At 45.1% G+C, this 13,730-nt stretch overlaps 1 protein-coding gene across 1 annotated transcript in view; it reads right to left on the reverse strand.

Annotated features, from left to right (window-relative positions):
• RNASET2 (ribonuclease T2) overlaps nt 1–13,730 on the reverse strand; it is a 207,144-nt gene that overhangs the window by 105,624 nt on the left and 87,790 nt on the right. The window contains exon 5 of the mRNA XM_086927241.1: nt 9,476–9,533. Within this exon, the coding sequence (XP_086783367.1) occupies nt 9,476–9,533 (58 nt within the window). The remainder of the gene's footprint in view (nt 1–9,475; nt 9,534–13,730) is intronic.

Below are 13,730 nucleotides of genomic sequence, written 5' to 3' on the forward strand. Positions count from 1 at the left end.
TGCCAGGTAATCGTATTCCCCACACAATGTCCACACACACAGCTAAAAAGGATGCTTCACTCAGGGAGCGGATCCTCAAGACACCAGCTAAGAAAGCTGACACGGAAGACACCACATCTGTGGAACCAGAGAACACTGAAGTGCAGGATCCCGTATCGAGCAGATGGATGCTGAAGGGCCTCTCACTGACACATACATGGAGGTGCTATTTGGTGGCATCCGAAAAGATGGCTCTTCAGAATGACGTCACTACAAAAATCAAAGAGGTGAAGCGAGACATGGAAAAACTAGGCCACCAGGTTAATACCCTGGATAAAGCCGTGTTACTAAAGAGAAGGAACTCAATCCTTTTAGGCAGGAGATGCTGGAGCTCTGAGATCAAAATATGGACCTGTAACTATAACTGGAAGACCTAGAAAACAGATCACATTTCTCCTACATCAGGATCATGGGCGTTCCCCTTCTGGCGGATTCTGGTGACTTGGAAGGATGTCACTTGTCTCTTCCTCAACATCCTCGCTGACCTAAAGGACAAAGAACTTGTGCTGGACTGCACCCACAGAGCCGTCCGTACATCCACAGCCACCGGGACCACATAAGACATACTCACTTAAATCCACCATTACAAGCATAAAGAGGCCATCATGATGGCAGTAAGCGACCAGCATCGAATCCCCTTCGAAGGTCTGACTCTATCAAGACTTAACACTGCTCACTCTCCAGAGACGTTGCTCGTTCAAAGCAGCCACTAACTTCTTGGGCAAAAAGGGAATCAAGTACAAATTGGCCACTCATTCAGCCTTATTTTTGTGTGGAATTATGATGCATGGGTGGTCATTATTATGGGAGAACCTCAAACCATCCTAGGGTTGGAAGACCTCATAGATGAGATGGGACAGCTGCCCAGACGAGAGACCGACCTTCCATTGTGAATAAAAAACAACAGAAGGAAATGTTGGGCCTCCAAGAGAATCATACACAGTACGCTCGGAACTGACTTAATGCATTCAGAATGGTGACTGAACTTGACCCAATGCACCCACAGCTTTGACCGTTTGCCAACATCCGTGTACGACAGATACATCACAATAGTTATTAGTTCCTGCATCTCTACTGACGCCACAATTGCCACACATGGAGGATAGGGGGTGCAGTTATACATGCCCTTGGGCCAGCAGAGGTCCAGTACCCACCCAGCAGCTGTCCTATTGAGAAGCATGTCTCCAAGAACCCCACACACACCTTGTTCTAGGGCATCATGGAGGGAGCAGTTGACTCACAAATTACCCTTCTAGTTTTCCCCCTTCCCACCTAAGGCCACACAGCTCGTTCAACACCATTCCCTCTGCCCCAAGTCGCAGGGATCTTACCCAGGCAACCCCCCTCCTGTCCATTCCGTGCCGTAGAACAACCACCCTCTTGCTCTGCCTATGGTTAAAATACTTAGCCTCAACATCCCAGCGGGGAACACACCCATAAAACGCCTAGTGTTGCTGTTGACGTGTAGAGGCTCAGGGTGTGATGTGTGCCTTTTGCAAGAGATGCACCTGCTGAGGAAAGACTGGCAGAGTTTTAGGACTTGCTGGTTCAATAGACAATATTTTTCATCTGGGCCTAGTAAACGTGTAGGAGTAACAATACTATTATCCATGAAATTCCATGGGCAAGTAACAATAATTCAAGCAGAGCACCCTGCGAAGACTTCTGTCCCTGCTGATCACCCTAAATGCCTACTCATTCACTCTTGCCACACTTTATGCACCTGATGAAAGACCGGAGCAATTCATCGAGAGCAAATAGGGCCTTGTCACAACCTTTGCCGACACAGATATCATTAAAGGGGAAACTTCAACTTCACACCGTTCTAGCCAGATCAATCCAGCGGGTGGGACAAACCGGGACCTTTACTCAAGAGGGCCTGTGATGGCTGTGAGAGGTGAGCTTTACTGACATGTTGAGGACTCAACACCCCTTGTTACGAGGCAACACCTTATTCTTAACCTCCTATCAAACATATGCCCATATAGATTACTTCCAAATTACTCATGTGTTGGCAACCACTAACCACTCTAAAATAGGAGTTCTGGCACTCCCCGACCTCTGCCCTGTGTCGCTCTCCTTCATGCCCCGAGGTCGGCTGTCCTCAGGGGGAACTTGAGGGTTAACACCATTCTATAACTGAAATCCACACCCAGGTCAGGGATACCACCCAACACTTCCTCCAGACCAATGACAGACCAACAACCCTTATATCCTTCGTGTGGAAACTATGAAGACAGTCATCAGAGGGACATTTATAGAAATCCCTGCCAGACTAAATAAGCTTAAAAAGGCCTAATGCTCCACATTAGAGGAACAAGTGAGAACCAACACTTAGGATCCTGCAGAATGCTAAGGTAGCAGACACTGACCTGTAAGCAGCTCAAGGCTCTGGACACAAACAGAGTGGAATATGATCTCCTCCAACTGAAACAAAAATACTACAAGGGAGGGAAGAGGGCAGTTTGGCTGTTCTCTTATAAACTTCTAGCCTGCACCCCTAAGACTAGAATTGCAGAGATCCACATACAGTTGGGCGCGCCCTACATATAGACATATAGACTCAGAGTTTGCATTGGCCTTTGAGGGATTTTATGTCAACCTCTACACTGCTGAAACAGTAGATCCTCCAGGACACTTGCAGACACACATAACACATAATGAAACTCAGAGGCAGAAGCGTTATTTTGCTCACCAAGCCCCCCCAGTTCAGACATGGCCATATGCAATCAGCCCCTTTTGTACCGCTTTGTTCGCCATAAGTTGGCAGGTATGCTCAGACGTGAGTCCCTTGCTCACTCTGCCACAGGATTCAAGCAAGCCGGGATAAAGACGGCTGAAATGCCAGAAACCGGTCCTCGGAAGCTTGTTTCCGGTCCAGGGAAGGCATGGCTTGGCAGTTCGGGCTGGACTGTGCCCATGAGGCACAGGGTCAGACTGATCTGCATATGGGCAGGCCCCTTGGTGTCATGCTTCATCATCGGGGTCATCGTACCCCTCTACGGGGTACAGCGTGCTGCAACCTACGGGTACGTGGGAGCACTTGATGGACTATGTGTGGTGCAGATGAGGGGTTGTTTTTTATGTGAATGTATGGTGGGGTTTTTTAAAAACTAAGTGAAGGTTAAAAAAGGACCTGGCTCGTGGGGTGACTGAAAAATATTTAATAAGCCCCCGGGCTGGTGCTATTAAAATAAAAAAGTGGGAGGTTGTGCCGCAGTCAATGTGCGTTACCTCCTCTCTGTGTGTGTCGACATGTTTCGGTGTAAAAACACCTTCTTCAGGACGGGGTACACAAATCCCCACCTTACTCACGTTTCTCTAACTCTTATTCAGGATTTCTAATAAAAGTGAGAAATATAGTGCAGGGTAAGACAATGTACCTAGCAAAAAACGTTGTGGGGACCTAAAAACAAGGAGGGTGCTCCCCACTGCGGAGACCAATCCCACAACACGAGGAGTGGATTCTATTTGTTTATTTACATATGTCCAGGGAGAACGAATCCATTTCGATTCAATTTCTCTCTCTCCCCCTTTTGTTATTGACAGTGATCTGCATATGGCCATGTCTGAACTGGGGTGGCAGAGTGGGCTAAAGAACGGTGATGGTTTAAACCCAGATCTCTTGACTGGGTGTGAGTGTTTGATTGGTTCAGATGGTCCGTCCATCACCACCCCCTTTTGTACCGTTAATCACCTTGATCTTCAAACCTGGGAAAGACACCACGCAGTGCTCCTCCTACAGCCCTATCTCTCTCTTGAACATAGATGCCAAATTATTCACAGATGTCCGGCATCGTGCCTAAATCCGAATATGCAGGGTCTGATTGACCCGGACCAGGTGGGATTCATAGGAAAGAGATGCTGCAGTGACCACACCAAGTGCCTTCTACACCTCATAGACAAAGACCACTGTTCCTGGGCCCAGGCACTTCTCGTCACTGGACGCCAAACAGGCGAGTACACTGATACTTAAAGTGGACATGGGCCCAGGTTTTTGCACATGGGTGAAATGTAAATATACCAACCCCATGGCCTGGGTGACAGGTAACAGCTTGACCTCGCTCACCTTTACCATCGCCAGAGGCACGGGGGAGGGTAGCCTACTTTCCTCACTCCTTTTGATACACAACAAGGAGCCACTTCTTGGATCATATTCAAACCAGCCCAAAAGATTAATTAGAGTACCAGGAACATAAGCTAGTACTGTACACCAATGGCATGCATCATAGTGACCCTTACACAACCACTCTCATACTTGCCTGCCCTGTTGTGGGAGCTGGAGAGCTTTGGCTCAGTGGCTGGATTTAAAACAAATTATATTACTCTGCACTCCAAAGAGAAGCCACAGTAACAATCAAGTATTCAAAATGGGTAAATCATATAATATAAATCAGCTATCCCTATTTCAGTAGAACATAATGGACGAGTCCCATATATGATTACCATTCCCTTCTTTTTTGTTCATCTTCTTATAAAAACATTTTTTTGTTGCAGTACTAGCCAATGTGTTTCGTCCCCCCTGGGACTTCTTCACAGCTACAAACATACGTACAAACATACGTACAAATATTTTACAATATGTCATACACTATTAAAACCACTGGAAAACAACAATCTACTTTAAAAGATTTGAACAACCAAACAATCTTTAGTGAGTTACATGAATATTCATACACGTCACTACATTAAAAGTACCCAAGACATGGGCACCACTGATAATTCAAAAACCCCATTTTGGATCAAGTGGCATCGATTATCAACAATTGCATAATGGCATCATCACAAATTGCCTTCATGATCAAACCAACTATATGAACAACCTCTATATTGCACAAAAAACGTGTAATGCACAGGAGGGATCAGATACATCCCTTATGAAAATAAGGGAAAGTAGCTGGATATTGCAAGTTGCATTAACATGGAATGCAAGCATTTATAGTAAGTCAAATCATATTCCATTCAAAAATCCTTCCTTTAACCTTGTTATTTTCCATTTTATTACAACATACTGCTTTTTAAGATACTTTTTCTAAAACAAGGTTTTGTGACTTCTCTTTAAAGTATCGAGTAATATAATTTGGTTTCCATAATGGTATTACCCTAGAAGAGGTTTATGGCGACTTATCCCCTTTACTTCTGCACCTACCTCCTCCCTAAGTCTGGTTTAGAATTAGGTAACTACACTTTTGTGGTAAGTACGGTATTAGTTGTCTCACCCACCTTTTGTTGGATTTAATATAAACATTCAGAATGCGCAGGCCCTCAGACTTACAATCCCACAGACTGATAAGCTCCACATGTAACACCACTTCTCCTTTCCGAGAGCGGTCTCCTAGGTCCCCTACTTAAGGCTTAAAATCTGCACCACCCTAGGTGCAATGGTACAGTGCAATTATGTGGACCTGTTAACTATAGCACGGTACAAACTACAGTCATAGGGGACTATCCTGGGTAGGTCGCATTGCTGCTGTAAAAATGGCCATTCACCCCAAGCTCCCGAACATTATGCAGACTCTTCAGGTCACCCCATAACCAACATACGTCTGTAGACTACAACAGGTAATAGGGCCTACATATGGAGGAAGGTAGGGCAAGAGGCCACTCATTGACCGTAAGAGGGTCTATGACGGAGGGAAACCTGGGAGTCCTCCACCTCATTCATTATTATTATGTGGCACAACTATGGTGTGTGGTGGAATGGAATAGATCGCTCTTAGAGAGGCACTGGTGTTTTATGGATCAGAGCATGGCAGGTATCCCCATCTGGAAGGTTCCCTAGCTTCTGAAAAAACACCAACCTCCTGGAGTGTACAGTTACCTGAGCGATACTGGGGGCATGGGACAGAGTCGTGACCAACCTCCCATCACATCCATTACAGGGAACACAGAATTCCATGCTGCAGCTACGGGACAGGCTTTCCAGGTCTGGCAAGAAGCAAACTGCAAAAAGGTAAGCAGTCTATTTGGCCACATAGGCCTATTGGACTTCTCACAACTCCAACAGGGATACGACTTACCATCTGCAGCGGCCTTGCACTACAGTGTCATCAACCACTGGATCAAACAACCTAAGGCCTGACCCCATTTGAGAAACGGTTGATCACCAAGCAGGATGACAAGAGCCTCCTCAGACATTTATGCCTTCCTAAACAAAACAGCCAACCCCATGAAGTCTCAAGCCCAAAAGTTATGAGAAGTAGAGCTGGAATTCATGCCTAAGGAATGGACTGAAATCCTACAAAGACATTTTAAATGTCTGACAGAGACATACCAGACCTTCCCAGCGACATACTACTAGAATTGCCAAACACACTAACCTAACCCCTACACTCCAGTACAGGAAAGTTAATCACAATGGCTCTCTGTGCAGCTAAACTAGCTATCACCTCTAAATGGGCACCAACAATACTACCACCTACACAGACTAGTTGCACAAACTATGGGAGGTACAGGATTAGAAAAAATAACCCCTTCTCTGGAAACTAGGTTGCCACAATTTGACAAGAAGTGGGGTGCATGCATCTGCTTCCTGGCACTCGAAACCTGCAAACATTCTTGTCTAATATACCTCTGAATTCTCCGCCTCACACAAGGCACCCAAGCAGGTCTTCCTGGGACAGCAGAAAACAGCGCTACCCGACAGCCAGCATGAACTTCACTTCATAACGCCAAGCCCTGTCCAACCAGGAACAAGTAGAGGTGGAGTTGCCTCACCTTTCTGTATGGACACTACTTGCTTCCCTCTTCCAAGTTACTCCCCTACCTAATCCCCAGTCTTTCTCTTCTTTCTTTTATCTTTGATCCCCCCCAGTTAAGCCTCACCGACCACTGGATGGAGACGAGTGTTAAGTGCTATCTCCTAAACCTGAAGTATAGGCTCAAAATTCCCTTTTTGTTACCAGGTTTCCCTTAAGTGAAAGAAAACAGATGAGGTAGGAGTCAGGTGGCCCCACAGTATAAATAACTGTGTTCATGATATTTTAAAGCAGAGACCAAAGCAATTAATGTTGTTCACCATCTACCAAATAATGTGTAGATTAGTTGGAGCCTGACGGTGTTTGGTGGCTCAAGCCACCAGCAGTCTAGATCAGTTATATGCCTCGTCACCTTCTAGCTTCCTACTGCATTTTGTAAGTAAGGCTCATCTGAACCCAACTCCAGTCAACGAGCCCTACCTCAGCAAACTGCCAAAACACCACCTTAAAAAGGTGCTTACAGCAGCAGAGCACTCGTCGCAATGAAGACCCCGTAACAGATTCATCCTCGTCCAACTGGGCCCACAGTCCAATGCAGCTCACCTACGTGTAGAACCAGGCCCAGGCCTTTTGGGTTTCCCAAGAAGAGGTTCAGTATCTACAACAGAAAGAGAATCCCTTTCGAGTATGTACTGACTGAGGTACAATGATCTCTGCTAGTGTAAGGATAGTTGGTTGTTTTGGCAATTCTGACCCTCCTGGTAGGTCGCTCCCCCTCCACGCAGCTCAGACTGTGTGCTCCTGCTGCTGCTGCCACTGCCGCTGGTAAGTGTCCTCCGTCCCTTTTGCTTCTGTGCCACTGTCTCCCCTTTTGTGCCTCGTTTTCTGCCTTCTGTTTCATCCGTTTTTCCTTCGATTTCTGTGCCTTTCTGGCCTCTAATCTACCGTTTTTTTCCTCGTTTTTGTGCTTTTCTGCCCTCTGTTCCACTTGTTTTTCCCTCGTTTTTTGTGCCTCTCTGCCCTCTGTTCTACCTGTTTTTACCTCGTTTTTTGTGCCTTTCTGTCCACTGTTCCACTCGTTTTTTGTGCCCTTCTGCCCTCTGTTGCACTTGTTCCCCCTCCACTGTGCCCCCTACAGCCCTGCCCCCCTTCAACGTCTACATGGCCCCCCTCGCACAAGTGGCCCGCCATCACAACCTCAACATCATCTCCTACGCCGACGACACCCAGCTCATCCTCTCTCTCACCAAGGAACCACACACCGCCAAAACCAACCTCCACGAGGGAATGAAGGCCATCGCCGACTGGATGAGGAGGAGCTGTCTGAAGCTGAACTCGAACAAGATGGAGGTCCTCATCCTCGGACCCACCCCCTCAGCCTGGGATGACTCCTGGTGGCCGACCACACTGGGAACAGCACCAACACCCACTGACCATGCACGCAACCTAGGATTCATTCTCGACTCCTCCCTCTCCATGTCTAAGCAGGTCAACGCCATCTCATCCTCCTCATACTCCGCAGGATCTACAAGTGGATCCCGACCGAAACAAGAAGAACGGTGACACAGGCCCTGGTCAGCACAAGACTGGACTACGGCAACGCACTCTACGCAGGAATCCCAGCCAAACACCAACGACGACTTCAACGCTTCCAAAACGCCTCCGCCCGACTGATCGTCAACGTCCCCTGCCACAGCCACATCACCCCCCCACCTGAAAGACCTACAATATCTCCCCGTCGACAAGAGGATCACCTTCAAGCTCCTCACCCACGCACACAAAGCACTCCACAACGCCGGACCAGCCTACCTGAACAACAGACTCATCTTATACACCCCCACCCACCAGCTCAGCTCGCCAGCCTCGCCCTCGCCGCTGTCCCCCGCATCCAACGAACGACCTCCAGCGGCAGATCCTTTTCCTACCTCGCCGCCAAGACCTGAACACCCTCCCTACCCACATACGGCAGACCCAAGACCTACTCGCCTTCAGAAGACTCCTCAAGACCTGGCTCTTCGAGCAGTAGCAGCACCCCCCCTCCCCATAGCGCCTTGAGAACCTTACGGGTAAGTAGCGTGCTTTACAAGTACTCTGATTGATTGAATTCTGTGGTGTGTCTGAAGATATCAGTAACCAACCACAGGGTAGCAAAAATACATATTTTTTCAGTCAAAACCAAATACATGTATCCGTCACCGTATATAACAACAGACCACAAGACGCATACTTAGGTGCACAAAACGGCTCCAACGAAATACAGTTGGAAAGACATTCAATTTAAGAAGTTTCATTTTTCTGGTTGTACCATACTACTGTATATGGTTGCTGTGTATTCATTTAGGAAGCTGTTTATTAAGCCACAATGTAACCCAAGTATAACCTTGTGACACTGGTAATATTCTGATAGATATATAGCAGAACAAGCCTACTTCAGAAGAGGGATGTTGATGGCCTTCCTTCATTGGAAAAGGTCTGCTTCCTTACACAAGAAAACAATCAAACTATTGAAGAGCTAAACAATATGTTGGCAACTCTTTTCCCCACTGGCCTTCATCTTGTGTAGTGTTCTGAGTGCAAAAGAGGCACGACAGTAGCAACAAATATGAAGTATTTTAAATGTAATTCAAATATTACAGTGAATGCAACGTCAGATTTTTTAAAATCGGATGCCAGACAATGCTTAAATGGTTAAGATGTGCAACTACATAAAACAACAATCTTCTCACGGTTAATCATACCTCAATTTCTGATCTATTGAAGTGCCAGGACTTGTTGCACATCTCTGATTTGTCTGGCCTAATGAGAAAAGAAATCATAATTCAGCAACTTCCTGTTTGCCCTAGAAATAAAAGGGTTCATTTCACAGTATTGCACACAACACAAATAGAAAGAATGATGTTATGTTATAACAATTTATATCACGCGCTACTACCCGTAAGTTTTTATGCGCATTGCGGACCACATACTGCAGAGAGAGATTCGTTTTTAAAAAGCCAGGTTTTAAGATGTTTCCTGAATTCAAGCAAGGATGTGATCATCCTAAGAGCAAGATGAAGAGTGATCCATAGCCTGATGGTACTGTTTCTAAAGCTCCCCCCCCCCCCCTTCCCCCAGTTCATGGTTTTAACTCTGGAGGTAAGCATTAAGAAGGCCGTGGCTGAGCTTAAAGACCTACTGGAGGTATACCATTTAAAAGCATGGTGAAGAAACTGTGGCCCTCTCCATGAAGAGCCTTATGAGCAATACAGAGTGCTTTGAACTTGACACGTTGGCCGATCGGAAGCCAATGCAGATCTTGAATTCTCGCTCTAATGGATTGGCATTTAGGAACGTCCAAAACCAATCTAGCGGCGGCATTCTGAACCGATTGCAGTCTTCTAAGTTGCTTGGACTGAACATTGATAAACAAGGCATTACAATAGTCCAACTTAGTTAGGAATAATGAAGTTAGAACAGTTTTCCTAGTCTTTCTAGGAATGTAGGGAAGGATTTTACGCACTGTTCTGATAGCGTTAAATGCAAAGTACACCAACTTTGAGATCTAAGATTTAAAATGAAGTATTTCATCTATTATGACCCCCCAATTATTTCACTTTCGGCACTGGTGTCGGAGGGGGGCCCAAAGAATCAGGCCACCAAGCAGGTGACCAACTAGGAGAAAGCTTACCGAAAAGCACCACCTCGGTTTTACTTGAATTTAATATTAGGCAGTGCCTACTGATCCACTCACTCAAGGGGACCATACAGTCGTGGAGTTTGGTAGAGTAGTTGATATCTTTGTCAATGGTAGAGATCACCAACTGGGTGTCATCAGCATACAAGGTCGGGATTAAATCAAAACTTCCAATCAGCTGGGCTGATTCGGAATCATATATATTACAAAGAGTAGGGCTCAAGGAGGAGCCTTGCAGCACCCCACATGGCAGAATAAAAGGTGCTGATTTAAAATCGCCTAGTTGCACTGTCTGAGTTCTATCTGTTAAAAAAGATTTTAAAAGCCTGAGAGCATTTCCTCCCAGACCGATATACTTTAAGCGTTTGAGCTGCAAAGTATGGTCCACGGTATCAAATGCTGCGGACAGGTCCAGGAGGATAAGAGCTGCCAAGCCTCCCCCATCTATGGCGGCTCTGAGTTCCTCATTTGTCTTTATTAAAGCTGTCTCAGTGCTGTGGCATGATCTAAAGCCAAACTGACTGCAGTCTAAAACATTATTTTCCAAAATTTTGCTAAGAGAGTTCTGTATTTACAATCTTCTCCACAATTTTGTCCGGAAGCGGAAGTCTCGCAATCGGTCGACAATTGGCCGGATCCGTTAGTTCTAAATTAGACTTCTTTATTAACGGTAGAATGTATGCTTGTTCCCACCTGGTGGGAAATACTCCTTGTGAGAGCATCTGATTAAATTTATCAGATAGTCTTGGACTGGCGAGGTGGCAAATGTGATGGAGGATTCTTGGAGGGCAAGGGTCCTCCAGTGAACCAGATTTTGTTTTTATAAGAAGGGTAGCAATTTGCCCAGGGGATGTCAGGGTGAAATGTAAAAGGGGCGTTCTAGTTTTAGCTTCCTCTTCTGACCCAGTCATATTTTAAAGAAATGCTTCTCAACCACTCACATTGTACATTTTTCCAACTGTGAGAACCCCCGGAAGAAATAAGGACCGTAAAAGTTACTGACAAACAGAGTTGTGATGTCCAACTGGGAACATGGAGTGGGTTGGAACCTTTGCTTTAATTTTGTATTTCCATGACGAATGCAGGTTGGCCAAGGATGTGGGGTGTTTGTTAGGGAAAGTGGGTGCGTCTAGGCTCCATTTGTACATTGGTAACATTGAAAAAAATTAATTAAATATTGGACATTTTGCATGAAACTGCAGAATTACTCCCCACCTTGCTCGAGAGCAATGACGTTTTTCAAATCTTACCCAATATGTGCCTACAACGAGAGGGATTATTTAGGTGTGCGAGTAATGTCATATTAACTACCCTTGCCTTGTGTGAGGGTGGTAGGGCTTTCATGAGCGTTTTCTCACCCTATCTGGATAAAAGGTGTCAGAAGGGTGAGGACATACATTTTTCTTACCCTAACCTCATTCGTACTGCCTAGAAGCTGCAGTCGATGGAGGAGCAGAGCAGCTGCACCTCCAACTGTGTACATGGTGCAGGGGAAAGTGTTAGCTGGCCCTGTCCCGGTCCTCACTGGCCCACAATATAATGCAGTCACAGAGTATTTGGTAACTCTTCAAATAAAAACACAACCCTGGAGTGGCTGTTAGCTGATCAGTTTATTTTTTGTGTCTACAATTTTCTTCCCTTTGACCAAGTGTAAGGTGAACACCGTAAAGGGATCCAACATGCACCCTCACCTTTTTATTGACAAAATCACTCCTGACACTATGACACTGTGAGGTGGGTAGGTAGCAAATGATTAACCAGCACACCAGAGTGGTGTATGTAATCCCCTACACAGTTGATGGGTAGGGGTGACGAGTCAAATGTTGTGAAAAGTGGAGGGGTGTAACCAAATCACTGCACAGCACTTTGACAGCGAGGTTGTAGGTGGGGAATATTCAACCCCAGCCAAATAACTGACACAATTTGTAGCGACCTTATCCCAAAAGTATTGCCAAACGCACCCCTCCCACACACCCTTGGGCTAAGGGTATGAGGTAAGCTTTTTTTCACAACTGTCTGACAAGGTCATTGTGCAATGACAGGGAGGGAGGCTTAATTATTTTTCCACATCCATCCACAGATCTGGGCAGGGCAGGGGCAAAGGGAAGGGAAGGACTTTCCTAGAGAGACCAGCATGGGTCAGTAATATAAGTTGGCTAGGTTTCTATCATGCAGCATCAGCTCTCTACTGAACAACTTTTTGCCATTCACATGACTGACAAATAAAAATGCAAACTTTTTTTTCTTTTTTCTTTTTAAATCCTCTCAGATTTGACGACCTAGCTTTTTAAATAGTTTTTGTTGACCCTGAACATTTGCACATCCATGCATAATTGGGACACACACAGTGGGCACATATTTTTGTTTTCATTCTACCAAAAGTGAACAAAAAAATCACCAAAGCTAAAGGAATTCAATGATGGAAAGGCAGACAATGGCATTCAAAATCTGACAGCGTTTAGTGCAGTGCTTTCAAAGTTCTAACTAAGTAACTTTCCTAGGGCAAAAGCCATGTTACTTCAGAAAGAGATGTGGGGGCCATCCTCCCATCTGAGCCAACCTGCTATATCCGCACTCGCTTTTTAAATTTGAATATTGATTCCTCATTTTGTGGTTCTAATTGCTCAAGGAGGGAGCAAAATTACAAAGACTTCAAAACATGGATTCCCTAGGAATGGTGGTGTGAACTATACAGGAGCGTGATCGCAAATCTGGAACATAGACTGACAGACGAGCTACCGAGTAATACTTGGAGAACCAGCCCTATTGAGAGGGAGCATGTACGGTTAGTGGTTTAACAATTTCCATGGACATTTTCAGGAGGTTAATCCCACAGACTTTCGCATTGTTCTACCTGTGGTTCCCTGATTTCCCAACCTTACTATACTATTTTTGTCACTGAATTTGCAGGGAAACAGCAATCACAACACAACTTTTACAACGCACTACCATTGCAACGCAACTTTTACAACGCATGATCCATTACAACTCATGACTTTACAACGCATGGCATTACATAGCAGATGCTATTACAACGCATGCCATTACAACGAAAGTATAGGTAAGTATATAATTTTATTTTTTCTTTTATTTAATTTATAATATTATTTAATTAATTTTTTTAATATTAAAACTAAATAAAAATATTAATTTATGTATTTAAAAAAATCAATTTATTATATTAATTTAAGTAATTTTTAAAAATAAGTATGACTATTTGAGTACATGTTTTGGGGTACTGAGGTATATGTTTTGGGGTGTTTGGCAAAATTTAGGGTTCTGGGCTAGGTTTGGGTTTTGGGGTACAGGGGTATTTTTAG

This window comes from Lissotriton vulgaris, chromosome 6 (genome assembly GCF_964263255.1).
Source record: "Lissotriton vulgaris chromosome 6, aLisVul1.2, whole genome shotgun sequence".
In the NCBI taxonomy this organism is placed as follows: Eukaryota; Metazoa; Chordata; class Amphibia; order Caudata; family Salamandridae; genus Lissotriton; species Lissotriton vulgaris.